The 21656-nt window shown below is 37.2% G+C and overlaps 1 protein-coding gene across 1 annotated transcript in view; it reads right to left on the reverse strand.

Annotated features, from left to right (window-relative positions):
- The window catches only part of CCDC141 (coiled-coil domain containing 141), a 181576-nt gene that overhangs the window by 31708 nt on the left and 128212 nt on the right, over positions 1-21656 (reverse strand). The window contains exons 14-18 of the mRNA XM_031678303.2: positions 16226-16405; positions 4418-4597; positions 3744-3869; positions 1738-1926; positions 372-551 (exon numbers count right to left, since the gene is read on the reverse strand). Coding sequence (XP_031534163.2) covers positions 372-551; positions 1738-1926; positions 3744-3869; positions 4418-4597; positions 16226-16405 — 855 coding nt within the window. The remainder of the gene's footprint in view (positions 1-371; positions 552-1737; positions 1927-3743; positions 3870-4417; positions 4598-16225; positions 16406-21656) is intronic.

The raw sequence follows: 21656 nt of genomic DNA on the forward strand, positions 1-21656 counted from the left end.
AATAACTATTTTGGGTATCGGTTTTAAATTAAAATTAATTAAAATTAAATAAAATAAAAAATTTAGTTCCTTAGTTGCATTAGGCATATTTCAAATATGAAAAATCAACTGCCATTATAGAATGCACAGCTCTGTAATTTTTAAAATTAGCATGAAATAGATGTATTAAACAAGACTTTTTAAATCAGATTTCTCTCCTTAAAATGTTTTTCTTTGAATGTGGTAGAAACCCACCACAAATAAGTATCCCAATGGTTTAATGTATTTTTTTAAATTTAACATATACTGGGCAGTCTGCCTGGTTTCTTCCACACTACAACTCAACTCCCAGCTATAATTAGGTACAAATGATGGTGTTCTAGGTAGCTTACGGGCCGCTGAACGGATGAGATGACATCCACCCCCAAGGAAAGGGCCAGCTTATAGAGATGGTCTGCGTGTGCCTGCTTTTCCCGAGAGCGACTGAGGAGAAGCTGGGCAGTGTAAGCATCATCCATTTCCTCTGGCTCCTCCAGAAACTCCAGTTCTCTTGATCTGAAGAGTCGTCCCAGCTGGAATTTAGGGCATTAACACTTAACATGGGGTTCATATTTTTATGAAGGCAGATTTTTTTTATTGAAGTACAAATGATGTATAATATTGTATGTTATAGGTGAATATAGTGATTCACAATTTTTAAAGTTTATACTCCATTTATAGTTATTATAAAATATTGGCTATATTCCCTGTGTTGTACAATATGTCTTTGTAGCTTATTTTATACCTAATAGTTTGTACCTCTTAATCCCCTACCCCTATACTGCTTTCACCCCTGCTCCCCAACTGGTAACCACTAGTTCGTTCTCTGTACCTATGAGTCTGTTTCTTTTTCGTTATATTCACTAGTTTGTTGTATTTTTTAGATTCCACATGTAAGTGATATCATACAGTACTTGTCTTTCTCAAAGACAGAGCTTTTTTAAGAATGCTTATTTTCCATAACATTTAACTACCTGGTCAACTGCTGACAAGCCCATCTAAAATTATTAGTATTATAGACAAATAAGTGTTAACAATGCTGCAAATCAGTAGGCTAAAATTGAAAGGCTAACACTGTCAGTTCTATGAAAGAAGAAAACACTCTCTTTGCTCATAACCTAAAACCTTAGCAAGATGTCAGCCTGTTATCTGAGTAAAGCCAGAGGCTGTTTTCAAGAGATTTCAATACGTCTCCATTTGCTATTATAGAGGCTAATCACTATGAAGTTTTAGTGAGCTCTCTATGATATCTGGTACTTGAGATATAAAAAACAATTTTTTTGTTTTCTTCCCTCATAGAGCTTACACTTGATTTAGGGGAACAAAAGTAATTAAGAATCAAGGAGCTAAAAATGACAGATGTATGGAATAAACAATAAGATTTGAGGAATTTAGAAGAGACAAAAATCACTCCAAGTGAGGTAGTGCTGTTAGGCGGAGGGTTTAGAAGGTAGAGAGTGGAGAGGGGGACCTGTTAGGGAGTGGCAGCTTGAGAGTCAAGGCTTGGAATTAGGAATGTGGGCGCTGTCTCTGACCAGCAGAGAAGAGCTCGGTTTGGCTGGAACAAAGAGGAGGATGCAGCACAGTGAGGGAAAAATCAGGGCCAAACTGTGGAAGGCTTCTAATAGAATGAGCAACTTGGCTTTTACTTATTACACAGTAATTTATTTTAAATTTCATATTTTAAAACAGAGTCTTGACATTCTTGGTAACTCTTACCTCTTCTCTGACTTGGTGGAACTGGACTACCTTATACAGGATATCCTCGTAATCTCGGATTCTCTCTCTCTGGCTTTGATGGAGGTGAATGAGGTCCTTTAGTTGCTGAGACTTCTCTTTCACAGGGGCTCCTCTGCCACTTAGCTCTTCTGATTCTTTTATAATGTACTGAACCTCATCACTGAGTTGCTAAAAAGTTGAAAGCAATAAAAGAAATAGAGCTTTTAGAGAGCTTTTTACTTTACACAGAGATCTCAATAAAAAACTCTTTTACTTGTTAACAAATAATTATTGTGAGCCTACCCTCATCCCTACAGATCCAGGCACTGTGCTTGAGGCTGGGGACTTATTGCTCCATCCCCATCTACTCAGAAATTTTTTTTTAATTATGAGCAATGCAAAAAAAAGTGTTTCAAACTTTGGTGATGAAATGGAAAGTCATGTATTTCTATGGCACACCAAGTATTCTAGGTGTTAAATAAATGTTAAGCAAATGTATTTTAGATACTCTGTGAAACCATGGTCATCTCTGATATCTAGTACAACTAGAATCAGGAGGCATGATAAGAAAACCAAAAGAAGGTAAGTATAAAAATATATTGGGGGCAATTATTTGTCCTCTGTGATAAAAGGATGACCAGAATGAACCACCAGCTGAGCAACACAGCAGCTATGCTGCTTTAAAAGCAGTCATTTCAGAATCCACAAATAGCCACCACTTGCAGGGAGGGATAAATTAAACCACCTCCCTTTTCTCCAGTACTGCTCAGATATTCCATATAGGAATCCAGATCCTGGTGGACAGCTCAAAGAGGAAGCCACTACAATTTCAGGGTTGGATCAAAGATACAAGTAATGGAAATGACTGAGGCTAAGGAGACAACTTGCAGAAGAGTGACCTAAAAAGGGTCTTCAAGTTCAAAGGGAAGTCAAGCATATGGGCATCAAGTATATGCATATCACAGTGACAGAGCTAAAGAAGCTTGGCAGTGGTCCCTGACTGAGAGGAATCTACACACACACACTCTTGGTCATGTGTAGGGCTGTGTGCATGAGTGCACACATGAAATGCAGACATGACAAATACAGGGTTTATAACAGAGAACCTAAGAGGTGGGCTAGTTGAATTTTCTAAGAGTTTGGAGGAAAGAGTTCACTCTGGGCCACAATGATGTGTGTGCTTTGTGTATGTGTGTGCTGGGTAGTTATGTATTACATCAGTTTTGTCTTAAAGGAACTTAAATTAAATATTCCCTAAAGGAATCTTTAATCTTCTGGTTCTGGGATTCTTTAAAGCCAACACTTACAAAGTAGTGACAAACAGAAACACTGATATCTTAACTTCGCAGCAAAGAACAAGAATCCAGGCAGGAGGATAACATGAGTGGCAAACTTTTTTAGCAGTGTGTCAAGCTCAGGAGTGGCAGGAGGTAGAGGTGTGGAATGCATCAGCAGTCCAGGCCTGGGAACATGACTCATGGTTTTCTCTCTCACACCCTGAGGGCTCTCTAAAAGGGAGAATGGGAGAGCACAGCAGAATTCCTGGGATGGTGGTAGGAGCCTGGGGTGCCAGTGGGTGGGGACAGTGACATCACATGATAATTACAGGGACAGAGAACAGCAGAACTTGTGTGTCAGAGGTTGAGTATCCTTGCTCTGTGGTATCTGAATCTAAAACATGTCTGTACCCCTTAGGAAAATAATTAGAGTAAATATATATGAGAAATACATTAATAAGAAAATAATTTAATGTAAATTAAATAATCTAAGATAAGAATATATTGAGGTCATTTTGTAGCCTGAATGTTTGTGTATTATCAAATACAGAAAACTGCAGTAAAACAGGAAAATAATGTGTTTTTACAGTGGATTTCTGGACAAGCTATGCCTTTGTTTTTTTTAAAAAAAGTAATTCATCAGACTATTAAAATTAATTAGGTGAGCTTCAACTGAACTGTTTTTAATTCTTTTTCTATTCACCCAAGGCCATCAATTTGTCTCTTCACCTGGAACAGAGGCTTCATTTCATTCCATTTTTTCCGTAGACCTAAAATGGTCTGGAGACTCCCTCCAAGGTCAAGTGCAGACACAGGCAGAAGTGCTTCCTGAAGAAGTTTTAAGTTGTGAGTAGTCTGAAATAAACATTAGATAGTTAGATGACCATGGTGTGTCATCACACTCCTCAGTTCCCATGAAAACACACAACCCAGCGTGAGCTTGTGGTTCTAAACCACCAAAGAACAAAAGCACAGGCCCTCTTTTTTATTGTGGTAAAATACATATAACAAAATTTACCATTTTAACCATTTTAAGTGTGTAGTTTAGTGGCACTAGAACATTCACATTGTTCTGCAAATATCACCACCATCCATTGCTAGAACTTTTTCATCTTCCCACACAGAAACTGTGCACATTAAACCTTAACTTCCTTTTCTCCGCTCCCCCTGACACCCCACCCCTCCCCCTGACACCCCACCCCTCAGCCCCTGGTAACCTCTATTCTGCTTTCTGGCTCTATGAATTTGACTACTCTGGGTACCTCACATAAGTGGAATCACAATATTTATCCTTTTGTGTTTGACTGATTTCACTTATGCTCCCAAGGTTCCTCCATGTGCAGCACATGTCAGAATTTCCTTCCTTTTTAAGGCTAAATAATACCCATTGCATGTTCCCTCACCTTTCTAAGGTGCTCTTTGAAGGCTCCCCACTGCTGTTTCACAGGCTTGCCTGCCGTGGCTTTACGTTGCCATGCCGTCCGAAGGCGGCTCAATTCTTCCCTTTCTGCCTTCTGGTTCTCCATAGTGTTCTCCATAACGTGCACTTCATTTTTCACATTTAATATTTCATTCGCTTTTGCCTGTTAAATTAATCATCTATATAATGGCTTTTCTTTTCCAAGAAATACAACATTTTTGCATACAGCTATTTTAGGAGGCAAACACTTCATCATAGCCAAAGCAGAGCACAGTTCTGATATCAAATAAAGTATGAAATGACTGTGCAGGGACACAGCTGGGCTCTTATAACCCTTATAAGGGTTATAATCTTATAATCTATGCTTGGACATCAGGTCCCAAGTTCTTCATGACCCTACTGGTGTTGAGCCCCCTCCTCTAGGATCTGTTTATTTCCTGGGACTTGAGGGATGACTGAATGATCACAGGGATTCAGAAATTCTGAAGTTGAGATTATTTCAATGCGTAAGTGGGCTACATCTTTCATTTTAACACACATTAGAATATGTAAAAATCTCTGTATCAAGAAACACAAGGGAGTAGATTGTTCCACACTCGTTTTTTTTAAAACTATCCCACTGTATATACTACAATTACTTTAAATTTTCCTTGTGAGTAGTTCCTAAAGTTACTCTCTTTTGTGAGAACCGAAATGTGCTTCTATATATAGTTGTCCTTCGATATTCATCAGGTGATTGGTCCTGGACTCGCCACAGACACAAAAATGATTGAATACTAGTGTCCCATAGTTGGTTCTCCATATCTGTGGGTTCCCACATTCCTGGTTTCAAGCAATTGTGGACAGTGCACTATGCTTAAGTCTTCAGTTGGTTGAATCCATGGTTTGGGAACCTGCGGATATGGAGGGCCAACAGTAGCTCTATATTTCTGTCTCTATTGTGCACCAAAAGCACAATATCTAAATTCCAAGACTTCTCTTCCCAACTTTCATATGTTCTAGCTACCTGATCTGAAATCCTTTAAAAAAGGGTTTTAAATAAGGGGAAATTCAATTAGAGGCAGAAGGATAAGAGAGGTAAAGAGTAAGACCATGTGCTTTTTTTATGTCCAAATATCAAAAAATGCATAATATTTGTTTGGCAAAACAATAATCTTTACTTTGATGGCCAGGCTTTCTCAGTAAAGTCCTGAATTTCTAAGGAGCAACTGCACATGGATTTCTACAATGGCAATGATAGCTGGGTATCTAAAAGTCAAAGGACCTTTTAGGTTATACTCAGAAGATGGTGTCATGAATATATAACAGGATATTTTAAATAACAGGACATCTCATTTTAAAATTATTTTAAATGATATTAATATTGTGCATTTATATTTTTATATTAATGTAGACATTATAAAGTATCATTTAACTGCAAAAAACCTGCAGGTGCTAAATGAGATTTCTCCAATGAATTTGGGGATCTGATAATAAAATAACATATTCTGTAATTATTATGAACTAGATGCACATATTGTGAAAGATATTAAGACAGCCACAGCAGGACCCAGAGCAAATCATATTTTTTACCTATGCTATAAATAAAGATAGGGTATCTTTCACATATCATTAAGAAACTATTAATCAAAATGTATATGTATAATTTAATGTAAACTTGGAATTTGCAGCATGTCAATTACAACTTCAATCAGAAGAGTACATGAACTGAATGAGGTCTAGAAAAGAGAGAGCTGTGCTAGGATTTGTTGATATCTGGCTAGCAGGATTCAAGAAGAATGATTATGTATTTGGCACACTTATTATTTTGGCCACTCAAGAAGATTAAATAATTTGCCTGAAGTCTAGTTAGTAAACACACCACTCATTTTACTTCTGCATAAGGTCATGAGAAAATCTGCCATAATCTGGTCTAAATAAGGCACTAAGTTACCCATTTTCCATGTAGATTCACGGACAATGAGTAGTCTTCTGACATCTTGCTTTTCAGATACCTTACTAACTAAAAGGCAGCATTCCAGGTAGTGTTCTCGGTATTCCCCACTATAAATTAGTAAATTGGCACTTTCACCAAGATGTCTGTCAGATATCTGTCCTAAATCAGTTTCTCTGATCTTGTTGATTTTAGATGAACTGAAAAAAATTTTAATCCCAAGCTTGAAAATATGAGCCCTGGCAACCCAATCAAGAGCAGAACCCTCAGCAGAAAATCCCACCTGTTCTTCTTCCTTCTTAACAACCAAACTGGATACCATATTTCACCAATAATGTTTGTTTAAAAGTCTAATGATCCAAAAGATATGAAGAGAATAAAATATGTGTTTTACTTGCTTTACCAACAATTTCATATTTCAGAATGTCACTGAACCAATGAAGTCAAGCATTATGTGGACTTCAATTCTTATTAATAAGGAGTGATTTATTTATCATATGACAGTGGTAAAGACCTTGGGGTAAAGTGGCCATGTTTATATTAAGATAAAAGACCACCAAGGTATGTAGTAAAATGCACACTATTTCTGAAAGCTCTAAATGGATATATGAATACCATGCAATGTAAGTTTATTTAGAAATAGATATAAAATATAATTTTGAATGGGTTCCTGCTGCAGATCTTAAATGAAAATCTGACTATACAATCTTGAACATTTTAAATAAATAATAAAGGACTTCTGTTTCTGAGTAGGATGGAGTAGCCAGTGGCACAGCAATACTTCTGCCGAGAACAAACAGAAAAGCTGGATAAAATGCAGGAAGCAGCTATTTGAAGGCAACAAGAACAAAAGAGGCCAAGACTCCAGAAAAGGATGACCCTGGAAGTGGTGAGCTCACCTTTCACTTCTTTTACCCTAGCCAAGGGCACATCCCAATTCTGTGTACTGACAGGAGGCTGATCATAAGGATTTACCAGGGGACAGAGAAACCAGTAGAGCTTCTGACAGACATTGGTTGGGGTAGAGGGCTTCAAGGGCACATTTGATCTTCATCTCAGAACACTGACCCAATACTGAGGCTGTACAGGGCAGTGGATTGAAAAATCTAAGCAAAACCCTCTGAAAAGCAGAGTGAACATTTTCAAGCAGTCTCTCCAAAATCCCAAAATTGGAGGTGGGGACCTGCCAGGGAGAGACCTCAGAGAATGCACCAAGCTCTAAGCTGAAAATGCTGAGAGCCCAAGATCAGCAAAACAGATGGAACCTCTACAGGACTCAACTCCAGACTCAACTCCACCAGCTCCTGATTGACTTAAGCGATCTTCCACCAACATCCACCTAGGTAAAGAAGATGACACCATCTGGAGCCCCTGGAAGTTTTTTATAGATAATGCCCAGCATTTGACAGGTATTCATGTGTCATCCCAAGATAGGATTCCATGACTAGAAACCAAGAGAAAAAGCAGACAAAAGAATCAACTCCAGATCCAGAGGGCAGAATTAGCTGAGAAACACTTCAAAATACCCATGATTAATATGGTCACCAGAGTATAGGAAATATGGAGAAAGAGAGGATGAAAAAGAGAATTTCATTGGCAATATAAATCTAATAAAAAAGAACCAACTGGAAATTCTAAAACTGAAAAATAAAATTTCTCAAAAGCAAGTTAGTAATAAAAAGTATAGACAAAAAAGTGCAGTTTGCAAATATGTAAATTCCCTCATGAGTGCAAATTGGAGAAGTACACAATCAAAAGATGGAAAAAGATACACCGAACAAACGTAAAATGTAAAAGATGGATGGATAGAGAGAGAGATAGAAAATACATGTTCTAACTCGAGGCCAAGATTGTGGAGTAGTAGGACACTCGTGGCTCACCCTCTCCCACAGATAGACCAAGACTCACATCCACGGACCCACTCAGCCAACCAGAGCACCTGCAGAACTCCAACAGAACACTGTCCTCTTCAAAAAACAAAGACGCCAAAAATCTGTTTTATTCCTACATTGGCATTAGATAGATAAATAAATAAACTCCTTTAAGAACCACAATAGATAACTGATACTCCATAAGCTACAGTGCTAGAGAGATATGAGCAAGATGAAGAAGCAGAGAAACCATTCCCAGTTAAAAGAACACAAGAAATCCCCTGAAAGAACAATCAATGAAATAGACATCGATAGCCTACTAGATCAAGATTTCAAAAAAGGAGTGATCAAAGTATTGAAGGAACTACAAGAGTTCCTTCAATTGTTTAGAGATATAAAATATGTCAAAACTGAAATTGAAGCTATAAAGAAGAGCCAAGTAGAATCGGTAAACTCATTGGCTGAGATGAGAATGGATTTAAAGGCTGTGCAAAGCCAACTAGATAATGCAGAGGAACGAATTAGTGACATAGAAGACAGGACAACAGAAAGCACCCAATCAGAACAACTGCAAGATAAACAAATGAAAGCAACATAAGGGACCTATGGGATAATATAAAGCATGCCAATTTTCGCATAATAGGGGTCCCAGAAGGGGAAGAAAGATCAAAGGGGACTGAAAAGGTTTTTGAAGAAATCATGGCTGAAAACTTCCCAAACTTAAAGAAGGAATCAGATATCCAAGTACAGGAAGTTCAAAGGGTCCCAAACAGGAAGAGCCCAAACAGCCCCACACCAAGACATATCATAATCAAGATGGCCAGAGTCAAGGATAAAGAAATGATCCTAAAGGCAGCAAGGGAAAAACAAAGAGTGAGTTACAAGGGAACCCCTATAAGGCTCTCAGCTGATTTCTCTACACAAATACTACAGGCCAGAAAGGAGTGGCAAGATATATTCAAAGTCCTGAATGAAAAAAAGATGCAGCCTAGGATACTTTATCCAGCAAGGCTATCCTTTAGGATAGAAGGAGAGATAAAGAATTTCACAGACAAGCAAAAACTAAAAGAGTTTAGCAACACTAAACCCATGCTAAAAGAAATATTTAAAGGTCTACTCTAAATAGAAAAGCAGCAGGATGCTACAGAAATGAGAAACTCACAACTGGAAAGGTGATAACTCATGAATTACAAATAAAATAAACACGAAATTGTAAAAGAAGACATCTAAATCATTAAGAGTGGGAGAGGGAAACAAGAGAATATAGAGTTTTTTTTTCTTTCTTTTTTATATTTTTTGTTTTCGGTAAGATAGGTTCGAGATATAGTAATGGGCTAATAGACTTACAGAAAACGGTAACAAGCCAAAAACTTACAAGGGAGTCACAAAAACTAAATAAAATCCAAGATAATACAAAGGAAAACTACCAAACCACAAAAGGAAGAAGAAAGGAACAAAGAGGAAATACCAAATCAACTGCAAAGATAAGTTCAAAATGGCAATAAACACACATCTATCATTAATTACTGTAAATGTTAATGGACTACATGCTCCAGTCAAAAGACATAGAGTGGCAGACTGGATAATGAAGCAAGAACCTTCAATATGCTGCATACAAGAGACCCACTTTAGGGAGAAGGACACATATAGATAGAGAGTGAAAGGACGGAAAAGGATATTCCATGCAAATGGAAAAGCCAAAAAAGCAGGTGTTGCAGTACTGATTTCAGACAAAACAGACTTTAAAACAAAGGCCATAAAGAAAAAAAAGGACATTTTATAGTGATTAAAGGAGTGATACAAGATGAGGATATTACACTCATTAATATATATGCATCCAATATAGGAGCACCTAAATACGTAAAACAATTACTAACAGAGATAAAGGGGGATATTGATGGGAATACAATCATAGTTGGAGATTTTTAACACCACATTAACATCACTACACAGATCTTCCAGACAGAAAATAAATAAGGCAACAGAGAAACTAAATAATACAATAGAAAAATTAGATTTGGTGGATATTTTCAGAGCATTACACTCCCAAATAATAGGATATACATTCTTTTCAAGTGCACATGGAACATTTTCCAGGATCAATCATGTACTTGGGCACAAAAGAAACCTCAACAATTTTAAGAAGACAGAAATTATCTCAAGCATCTTTACTGACCACAATGCCATGAAACTAGAAATCAACAACAGAGAAACAAAGGAGAAAAAAAGGAAAGCATGGAGATTAAACAATATGTTATTGGAAAATAATGGGTCAATGAGGAAATCAAAGCTGAAATTAAAAAATACCTTGAGACAAATGACAATGAAAGCACAACCACTCAAAATCTATGGGACACAACAAAGGCAGTGCTAAGAGGGAAGTTTATAGTGACACAGGACTTCCTCAAAAAAGAAGAACAATCTCAAATAAACAATTTAACCCACCAGCTGAATGTATTAGAAAAAGAAGAACAAAAAACCCCAAAAGGCAGCAGAAGGAAGGAAATTATAAAGATCAGGGAGGAAACAAATAAAATAGAGATTCAAAAAACCATAGAAAAAAATCAATCAAACCAAAAGCTGGTATTTTGAAAAAGTAAATAAAATTGACAAACCTCTGGCCAAACTCACAAAGAAGAAAAAAGAGAGAGCACAAATTAGCAAAATAAGAAAGGATAATGGAGAAATTACAACAAATAAAATAGAAATACAGAATATCATACAAGAATATTATGAAAAACTATATGGAACCAAACTGGATAACCTAGAGGAGATGGACAAGTTTCTGGAAATATACTGTCCACCAAGACTGAATCAAGAAGAAACTGACCACTTGAACAAACTGATCACTAGAAATGAACTCGAAATAGCAATAAAAGACCTCCCTACAAATAAAAGTCCAGGACTGGACAGCTTCACCGGGGAATTCTACCAAACATACAAAGAAGAACTCATACCAGTCTTTCTCAAACTCTTCCAGAAGACTGAAAAGGAGGGAATACTCCCAAACTCATTCTATGAAGCCACCATCACCCTGATACCAAAACCAGGCAAAGACACTACCAAAAAAGAGAATTATAGGCCAATATCACTGATGAACATAGATGCCAAAATATTAGCAAACAGAATCCAACAACACATAAAAAAGATTATACATCATGACCAAGTGGGGTTCATCCCAGGGACACAAGGGTAGTTCAACATATGCAAATCAATCAATGTAATACATCACATCAACAAGAGAAAGGACAAAAATCACATGATAATCTCAATAGATGCAGAAAAAGCATTTGATAAAATTCAACACCCATTTATGATAAAAACTCTCACCAAAGTGGGTATAGAAGGAACATATCTCAATATAATAAAAGCTATATATGACAAACCTACAGCCAGCATAGTACTCAACGGTGAAAAACTCAAAAGCTTCCTACTAAAATCTGGGACAAGACAAGGATGCCCACTATTATCACTCCTATTCAACATAGTCCTGGAAGTCCTAGCCACAGCAATCAGGCAACAGAGAGAAATAAAAGGGATCCAAACTGGAAAAAAAGAGGTAAAAGTGTCACTATATGCCGACGACATGTTACTATATATAGAAAACCCTAAAAGGTCCACACAAAAACTGATCAAAGAGCTGATCGAGGAATTCAGCAAGGTAGCAGGTTACAAGATTAACGTTCAAAAATCAGTTGTGTTTCTCTACACTAATGATGAATCAACAGAAAAAGAAAGTAAAGAAACAATCCCCTTTAAAATAGCACCCAAAGTAATAAAATACCTAGGAATAAATCTAACCAAGGAGGTGAAAGAATTATACACAGAAAACTACAAACCATTGATGAAGGAAATTAAAGAAGACTTTAAAAAATGGAAAGACATCACATGCTCTTGGATTGGAAGAATCAATATTGTTAAAATGGTCACACTGCCCAAGGCAATCTACAGACTTAATGCAATCCCTATCCAATTACCCAGGACATACCTCACAGAACTAGAACAAATCATAATAAAATTTGTATGGAACCATCAAAGACCTAGAATTGCCAAAGCATTACTGAAGAGAAAGAACAAGGCTGGAGGAATAACTCTCCCAGACTTCAGACAATACTATAGAGCTACAGTCATCAAGACAGCATGGTATTGGTACAAAAACAGACATATAGACCAATGGAACAGAATAGAGAGCCCAGAAATGAACCCACAAACTTTTGGTCAACTCATCTTTGACAAAGGAGGCAAGAATATACAATGGAATAAAGACAGTCTCTTCAGCAAATGGTGTTGGGAAAACTGGACAGCAGCATGTAAAGCAATGAAGCTAGAACACTCCCTTACACCATACACAAAAATAAACTCCAAATCGATCAAAGACTTAAACATAAGACAAGAAACAATAAACCTCCTAGAAGAAAATATAGGGAAAACATCTGACATACATCTCAAAAATGTTCTCCTAGAACAGTCTACTCAAGCAATAGAAATAAAAGCAAGAATAAACAAATGGGACCTAATGAAACTTACAAGTTTCTGCACAGCAAAGGAAACCATAAGTAAAACAAAAAGACAACCTAAGGAATGGGAGAAAAATTTTGCAAATGAAACCGACAAAGGCTTGATCTCCAGAATATATAAGCAGCTCATATGACTTAACAAGAAAAACACAAACAACCCAATCCAAAAATGGGCAAAAGACCTAAACAAGCAATTCTCTAAGGAAGACATACAAATGATCAATAGGCACATGAAAAAATGCTCAGTATCACTAATTATCAGAGAAATGCAAATCAAAACTACAATGAGGTATCACCTCACACCAGTCAGAATGGCCGTCATTCAAAAAATCCAAAAATGACAAATGCTGGAGAGGCTGTGGAGAAAAGGAAACCCTCCTACACTGCTGGTGGGAATGCAGTTTGGTGCAGCCACTGTGGAAAACAGTATGGAGATTCCTCAAAAGACTAGAAATAGACTTACCATATGACCCAGAAATCCCGCTCCTGGGCGTATATCCAGAAGGAACCCTACTTCTGGATGACACCTGCACCCCAATGTTCATAGCAGCACTATTTACAATAGCCAAGACATGGAGACAGCCTAAATGTCCATCAACAGCTGACTGGATAAAGAAGATGTGGTATATTTATACAATGGAATACTACTCAGCCATAAAAACTGACAATATAACGCCATTTGTAGCAACATGGATGCTCCTGGAGAATGTCATTCTAAGTGAAGTAAGCCAGAAAGAGAAAGAAAAATACCATATGAGATCACTCATATGTGGAATCTAAAAAACAAACAAACAAACAAACAAACAAAGCATAAATACAAAACAGAAATAGACTCACAGACATAGAACACAAACCTGTGGTTGCCAAGGGGGCAGAGGGTTGGAAGGGATAGACGGGATTTCAAAATTGTAGAATAGATAAACAAGATTATACTGTATAGCACAGGGAAATATATACAAGATCTTATGATAGCTCATAGAGAAAAAAATGTGACAATGAATATATATATGTTCATGTATAACTGAAAAACTGTGCTCTACATTGGAATTTGACACAACATAGTAAAATGATTATAAATCAATAAAAAATGTTTAAAAAATTACTTCCAGAACTCCAAACTTTGATCTAGGCTGGAAATTATTAAAATAACATGTTGTTCCAAGGAAGCAGTTGTTTATAAATTATTATGTATTTTTGGTGTGGATTTACTTTTAGTCTTTATATTAGTAAATATATACCTTCTGCTCTCCTTATGAAAAGTAAGTATTGATAACATTTGTTAATCCCTTTTACTCCATATCCTTTTGAGAAATATCTTCCAAAATAAAATGGATTTATTTCATGTAAAAAAAAAAAAAGAAAATATACGTTCTAAATGTTCCAAGTGAAAAATAACTTATCTTTTACAGTGAAGCACCTACATAACAGAACATAGGCAAAATCTCAGCAAGTTTTCTCTGATGCTTAAAGATAGTATTAGATAAATTAGAATTATTTAATGCATATTTTGTTTCCATATATATTTAAGAAGAGTGCAAACTGTAATAATTGTACCCAATAAAACTGAAAAAGAAAAAAAATATAAAAGACATACACACACACACACACACACACACAAAAGAAGAGTGGTCTCCAAATGACATAGTTTAAAACGAGGAATATAAATGGGAAATTGTAGCTCAAAGTAGATGAGAATAGTTGGAGCCTAACTCTTCCAAATGAATTCAGGCTGCAGACTGAGAATCATCACATGTCAGAGTACTGAGAAAATTGCAGATGTCAGTCATCTTTGCAAATTTACAGAAAATAGGAGAAGGACCAGAAAATTAGAGAAAGGAAAAATGCCATGATTTTCAAATGGGGTGGAAAGAATGGGCTATGTAATTTGTTGATCAGGAAGCTTTACACTGATAATCAGTGAAATAAAGTCATCACTGATCAAGCAGGTTGTGAGCACTTTGGAAAGAACCCCTGGATCACTAGGAGACAATCTGATTTATGCCAAATTATATTTACATAATTGATGGGATACTAGGTAGACAGACCTTCTTTTGAGTAGTATCTTCCATTACAGACTTAAAAAAAAGTTGTGAAATAGTGGTTAAAGCACTATTGCGATCATCTATGATTGTTTAAAAAACTGGTTAATCACCTGGTTGCTTTATGGATTGGGACCTCAAGCTGCCCCTCAGACACTTTTATTAAAGATCTAATTGCAGCCATAAGAGGCTTATTTATTAAGGAACAGCATTAAACCCTGGAGAGATGGCTGAGGTAGCAGATAGCAGGTTCTAAATTAGTGTAACAAAATGGCATCATGAGTGAAAACTGACAAAATGACATTAAATAGGAATACATATAAAGGTTTACATTTGTATAGAAAAGACAAATAGGCTACACAGATACAAAATAGGAGAGCTTGCCAGAAATTGCAATAAAACTGTAATGAGAGTTTTGTTCAATCACAAGCTTAATTATGAACCAACAAAGTGAAATCACTGCTAAAAGTGCTAGCATAATCTTAGGTCTCATTAGTTAAGAATGAGACTTAAGAATTTTGTACTTTTGTTGAAGTTGTACTTTACTCTTCGCTTATATTTTATCAGTGATTTTGACAAACCATGGAAAATTGTGGGAGGGAGGATTAGGATGAAGAGGAAAATAAAGCTACCTCCTAAAAGAAAGGACTTATATCTAGTTAGCTGCAGAAAAGACTCAGATTAGACACAGCAACTATTTTCAATGTTTGAAAAACTTGTGTGTGTAAGAGAAATGAAATCTGAATACTTTTTCCCCCTGTGTAGCTACAGAGGGTTAGAACCAGATGTGAAGATTTGACTTAAGCTTTAAAAAAAATGTTTTCTAGCAACTGGCCTTTTCTAACAATAAAATGAACAGTTTTGTTAGGAAGATCCTTGAGGTATTGAAGGAGAGGTGGATTAGCCATCTTTCAAGAATTCCATAGAGAACTTTCTGTCTGAGGTCAACACAACGGTTCTAGAATACTTTACAGACACTCGACAACTAAAGTTTAGGGTACATTTCTAAATACAATGCAGCCTCACTATAAAAAGATCTGCTATTGTAAGAAATTCTTCAAAATAAAAATTCATCCTAGATATTGTCTTAAGCCTCTAGAAATTTTATAAGGATTTTGCTGCATGCTCTTAGTACATAACTCAGTACTTTTGGGTGAACTGAGGACTCTATGTGATAACAATAATGTTGCATTTAGATTATAGTCACTTGTTTCTAGATAAAATTGCCTTCACGTGATAAATTAACAAGAGGTCTAGGACCAAAGAAGTACATAAAGGCTGGGCTTCAGAAGGACTAGTCTAGGTTGAATGAAGCTAAAAAGAACTTCCTAAACCAGCACGGCTGAATAACAGTTAAACTTCTTAATTTATGATTTTGACTTTGACAAGTAACCCTTGCAGAAGGTATTACTCATTTAATGTCATTCTCACCATATTTATTAAATTAAGGATCTCAAGCCCTAGGTCTTGAGTTAAGAAACTTCGCTTTAAAAATAGCTGCCACTGCTTCTCCACTGAGACAAACCAACGCTTGACTTCAGCATCATCCTCTTCCTTTCCTGGGACTTTAGTTTGGTAGAATTCCCTTAGGTTCTGACACTGCTCCTCTACCTAAAGAAAGGAAAATGTAAATGAAAGTTAAGAACACTTAAAAACATTTCTAAAAGGAAAAAATACTAGATTCTAAAAAAGCCTATGTAAAAATTAACTGGAAACCACATTTCAGAATTCTTTAAATAATTATTAAATATTGTCAATTTATTGAAAAGACATGAAATTCTACTTTGGTTGTTGACAGACTGGACTGACTACCACTGGGTAGTAAATTGAGCAGACAAGTTTATTACTAATAAGACCTACTTACTATAGCCAAAATCATATTTATGTATTACATATGTGTATGTTTCACAATTGGGTACAATTTATATCAAAGACTAGTGGTTATTTTTTACATGGTTCCCCTTAAAGCTGAGTTTTAGAATTCAGAAGAAAGATAAACAGATACAATCAAGGAATACAAATTAGAAAGAAATGTAAGTCAGTGAAAAACTATTCATAATTAGTAAATCACGACGTGTTTCTAATCAGTGATAAACCAGAACCAAAGAATATAAATAATTATGAATTTTCCAAATAAGTTTTAATATTAAACTGGCTTCATAAGCTAATCTTATTGAGGTATATTACTTCACCTCCCTAGAATTATACTTTCTCATTTGCTAACCAATATAAGCAGTACTAGATTATTTTAAATCAGTCTCTTTAAACAGAGATTATATAAAATCAATGTGCCTGTAGAACGATAGATAAGCATGTAACTGGGTGTTGTAGAAATAGCAGAAAATTTTTGATGCAAGTGTTTATACATTTTGAATACATAATTGGCCAACAGGACAAGACTCAGAAAAAAGAGCTCATAACTACCAAAGGCAATCAACACAGGATAAGAAATTTAAGGCAATGGTTAGTCACCATATTTTGAAGATTTCTAACATCATTGTGAATTTAAATTAGTGCCTGCAAATAGCTCTCAGAAACAGAAGTTCTCTCCTCTTTTCCCATATTCCATTTATTCTATTGCCTCTGTTTTGCTGACGCACGTTTCCTTAGCCCAGGATGATCGTTCCTCAGTTTTCTGCTCCTACTTATTCTTCATGAGATAGTTAAAATGCTACCTCGTCTATAGAGTCTCCTAAGATTCTGTAGTAAGAATTAAGCATTTATTTCCTTGGGTTCCCAAAGATACTTCTGGGGGAAAGAGAACCATAAGCAAATTATTACGAGACAAAGACAAGTATGCACACAATGCTATGGGTGCCCTGAGGAGGGACCACCAACTCTACATAGAGTAAACAGGGGACAACTTCACAAAGAAAGTGAGGTTTGATCTGTGCCTTTCAGAATCGTCCAGGGTGAGAGGAAACAGGAAAAGGTGGCCCCAGACAGAAGGAATAACAAGCATAAGGCACAAGTGTAAAATGCTGGCTAGTTTAGCGCATGGTAAATAATCTTGGTGAGGGCTACATCCAGGTGGCACAAACTGAGTGATAAGAAAGAAGCTGGAGCCATCACTGTGTTGGGATAAAGATGGCCAGCAGGCTTCAACTTGTTTTCTACTGTACTCACCACGATGTGACATGTTCTTGTTAGTCTGAAACAACTGACAGCTATCACAGTGACTCAGAATCAGCCTAACAACCATCAGGACTTCAAAAGAAGTCCCTTTGATGGGCTTTTGGTTATGTGAAATTCTCAAAATGTAAACTTTAACTCATCCTTCTTTTCCAACTGCTCAAAAAATCCTCCTTGAATGTAAGTAAGAATGATGGCATTACAGGGATTCCTTTGAATCTGGACTAGTTTCTTTTTTAAGTGAATTAATGATAAACTCTAATACTTTATCCCTTTTTGGTAAAGTTAGAGCTTGCTTCACAAATTACATTTGTCATATTATCTGAATTTCAGGAGGTGAGAAGATCAGATTTGCTATAGAATAACTGTTTTTTGGGGGGGAAGGTATGAAGGGGAAAATTAGAGGAGGCAGAAAGACCAGGCAGATACAGCTTCTTTAAGCTAGATGAGAGATGATGAGGACCTGAGCCGAGGAAGGGATGGTACAAATGAATAGGAAGGGGAATTCAGAAAGCTTTCAGGTTGTCCCTAAAGACATGGGATAGGATGGCCTTTGAAATACGAAAAAGCAAAAGGGAGAAGATTGGAGATTTAACTTCAGTACTGATGTTTACTACCTATTTGATCTTATACACCTAACTTCTCAGAGTCTCGGTTTCCATCATTTATAAAATGGAGATAATAGTAAATAAACAGAGAAGCATTATAAGGATTAAATGAAATCAGGAATGAAAAGCTCGGGGCCTAGTACAGAGTAAGAGCTCACTAAAAGAGGGATTGGAAAAAGACTTTGAGCTTCTTCGTAGGACTTCTGAAAGATGGTGGGGTCATTAATCTAACACCAAAATACAGAAGGAAACACGTTTGAGGAACAGATACCAGTTGTGTTTTGTTGAGTTTCAGGAGGCTACAGAACATGTAGGTAATTAGTATGATTGGCAGTTGAAAGCACGGGAGCATTGGTGCGGCGCTCAGAAGAGTGGGGCTAAGGAACCGTTTTTGAGTTACTGGTGAATTGAAACTATAGGTGTGTGTGAGGGGTTGATTTCTGTAGGGAAAGTGTACAGACCATAGAAAAGAGGAAGCAGAGGCGAGAACTCTCTGACCCAAAACACACTTCAGGAACAGAGAACTGAATCAGGAAAAAGAAGAAACAGTTACAGAAGTGGACACAATGACCCCACTTATGTGAGATATCCAAACAAGGCAAATCTAGAGGAACAGATAGCAGATCAGTGCTTGCCTGAGGCTGGGCGGGGTGGGGGACCAGGGCTGGCTAAAAGCATACACCAGGGCTCGTCTTGGGGGTGATGGAGATACACAGAAACTGGAGTGCAGTGATGGTTGCACAACTCTATTCTTTATAATTGACACAAAAATCATTACATTCTAAAATAGGTGAATTTTATGCTATGTAAATTATACCTCAATAAGTCTGTTTTAAAAAAAAGTCAAAGGAGGTGAGCATGAGCAACTAGGTTAAATAAATGTGGCAGAGAGGTTAAGTGGGATGAAGACTGAAAATGCACCATTTCACCTGTCACCTACTAAGAAGAAGCTTACAAGAACATTTTCAATGGAGTGAAGAGGTAGTAAATGGCAGGACTGGAAAGTGAATAAACACAGTGGGATGAGGACTGGGGAGGCTCAGCAAGAAGAGGAAAGAAATATCATTTTCCCATTTCAGGAGTCCAGATGTGAAGGGAAGGAAAATTATAGAGTGGTTGCTTTAGTGAGGGCAAAACCATTTGGACATAACTGTAGACCAAAGGAAGGAATAGAAAAAGGAAATTTTTAACATTAGAGGATGCTGAAGCAAGATTCAGAAGGCTGCACGGAGCATGCAGGGAGGGATCTGATAGCTGATTAGCGTTGGACACACAGAGAAACTGCACTTTATTGGTGACAGTGGAGGAAGGGTGAATACGCCAGCAGGTTTGAAAGCGGAAGGGAGTCAAGGCAGGTAGGCTCAAGGGACTCATTTTTCCTCAGTCACATGAAAGGTAAGGGCACAGGCTGAGATTCAGGAACTGAAACTGAAGGAAGAGGTTTGAGAATTGAGAGTGAATGGGCACCAACTAGAGAGCATATGGGGGACTTGGCTGAGGTCAAGACCCATAAATTTGTAACAGTGCCCATCGGCACAGTTGTATAATTCTGCAGGAGCATCCAGAAGCTTGGAAAGAGAAGCTGAGTAAACAGAGAGAACAGACCTAGTATTGGGACTTGCTAGAATCAGACAGGGTGGAGGGTGGGGAGCTGAGGGCATGGGGAATAGAATGGAATTGAATAAGCCTGAGTCGGTGAGAAAAGAGGAAAAGCCTGAAGGGGTGGAGACCGACAGACTGAGAGCACGGCCAAGGTCAGGACAGAAGGCTCTGGCTCCACCAGGAAAGAAAAGAGATGTAGTGAAAGCGGGGAAGATGAAAGGACATGAGGTCCTTCTGGGAAAGTGTTGTCTGCAAAGCTAAAATTCCAGCCCTAGTTCCCAGGCTTCTGGTTCCAGAGGCCAGAGTGGGCCATGGAGGTAGACGCTGAGCAAGAGCCCAAGAAGGTACATTTTTGGCAATGAAGGTGCAGAAAAACAAGTACTTCTCTGTATCTCCTCTGCCATTTCAAGTTCTGAGAAAAATATTAATCAACAGAACAACCTGTCAGTTGTAATACCTCTGCCAAACTCAGAGCCAAGAAAAACTTAAAAAAAAAAAAAAAGCACAAAAAAGAAAGATGTGGATGGAAGTCTTCCTACTTTGTAACATAGAGAACTATATTCAATATCTTGTAATGGCCTATAATGAAAAAGAATATGAAAAAGGAATGTGTATATGTGTGTGTATATATATATATATATATATAACCAAATCACAATGCTGTATACCAGAAATTAACACCACATTGTAAATCGACTATGTTACAATTAAAAAAAAAAAAAGAAAAGAAAGATGTGGAAAAGAAAAAGGAGGCAGCGCAGTGGTTACCTGAGATTTCCAGGGCCTGCGCATGGCCTTGCTCCAGAGGGGTGAGAACTCAGAGTATCATAGAAGAGCTGACAGAGGTTATGTGGGGAGGCAGGATGATGGCCCAGGGAAGTAAGGGTCAGAGTGTTGGGAGGGTTAGGGGGAGAAGATGGAAACTGGGAACGTATTTAACATTGGTTGGCTTTACCCCTGAGTGGACCTTGCTGGCTCCACCTCCCACTCAACCAGCACCCGCTTCCCTGAAAGAAGAGTGAACCACAGGGACCTGGGTGCACTGGGACCAGAGTTAAATGAGGTTAGACTCCAGTACTTCTCTAATACTGCTGTCCCCTTCAAGAAGCTGGGACCTTTGAGAGAATCCTAGTCTACCAAAGGGAATTTTACAGATTATTTAGTACAAACTAGACAAAATAATGCCCAAAAGACATGCAAGAGAGATCTGAGACTGGACCCACCAGCCCATAATTTCTAATTCTGTGTATTTTAGATAAATCACATGAATTGCTTAAATATTCAAAGAGATTCATGACTTATTTTTAAATAGAAAATGACTTTTTTTTAATGATTTTGTTCTATAGGATACTGTAAATATTTGTAGGTCATAGTAAAAAGTGCTTCAACACTGTCACTTTGGTTATTTATATATAACTACACATACCCTTTATTGTTTTCCAGTAAAATAACTTACTCTTCGAGTTTGTGTACAGTGCCCTGGAGAACAAAGTGGATATAAATGAGTACATGCACTGGGG

Source organism: Vicugna pacos, chromosome 5 (genome assembly GCF_048564905.1).
Source record: "Vicugna pacos chromosome 5, VicPac4, whole genome shotgun sequence".
NCBI lineage: Eukaryota > Metazoa > Chordata > Mammalia > Artiodactyla > Camelidae > Vicugna > Vicugna pacos.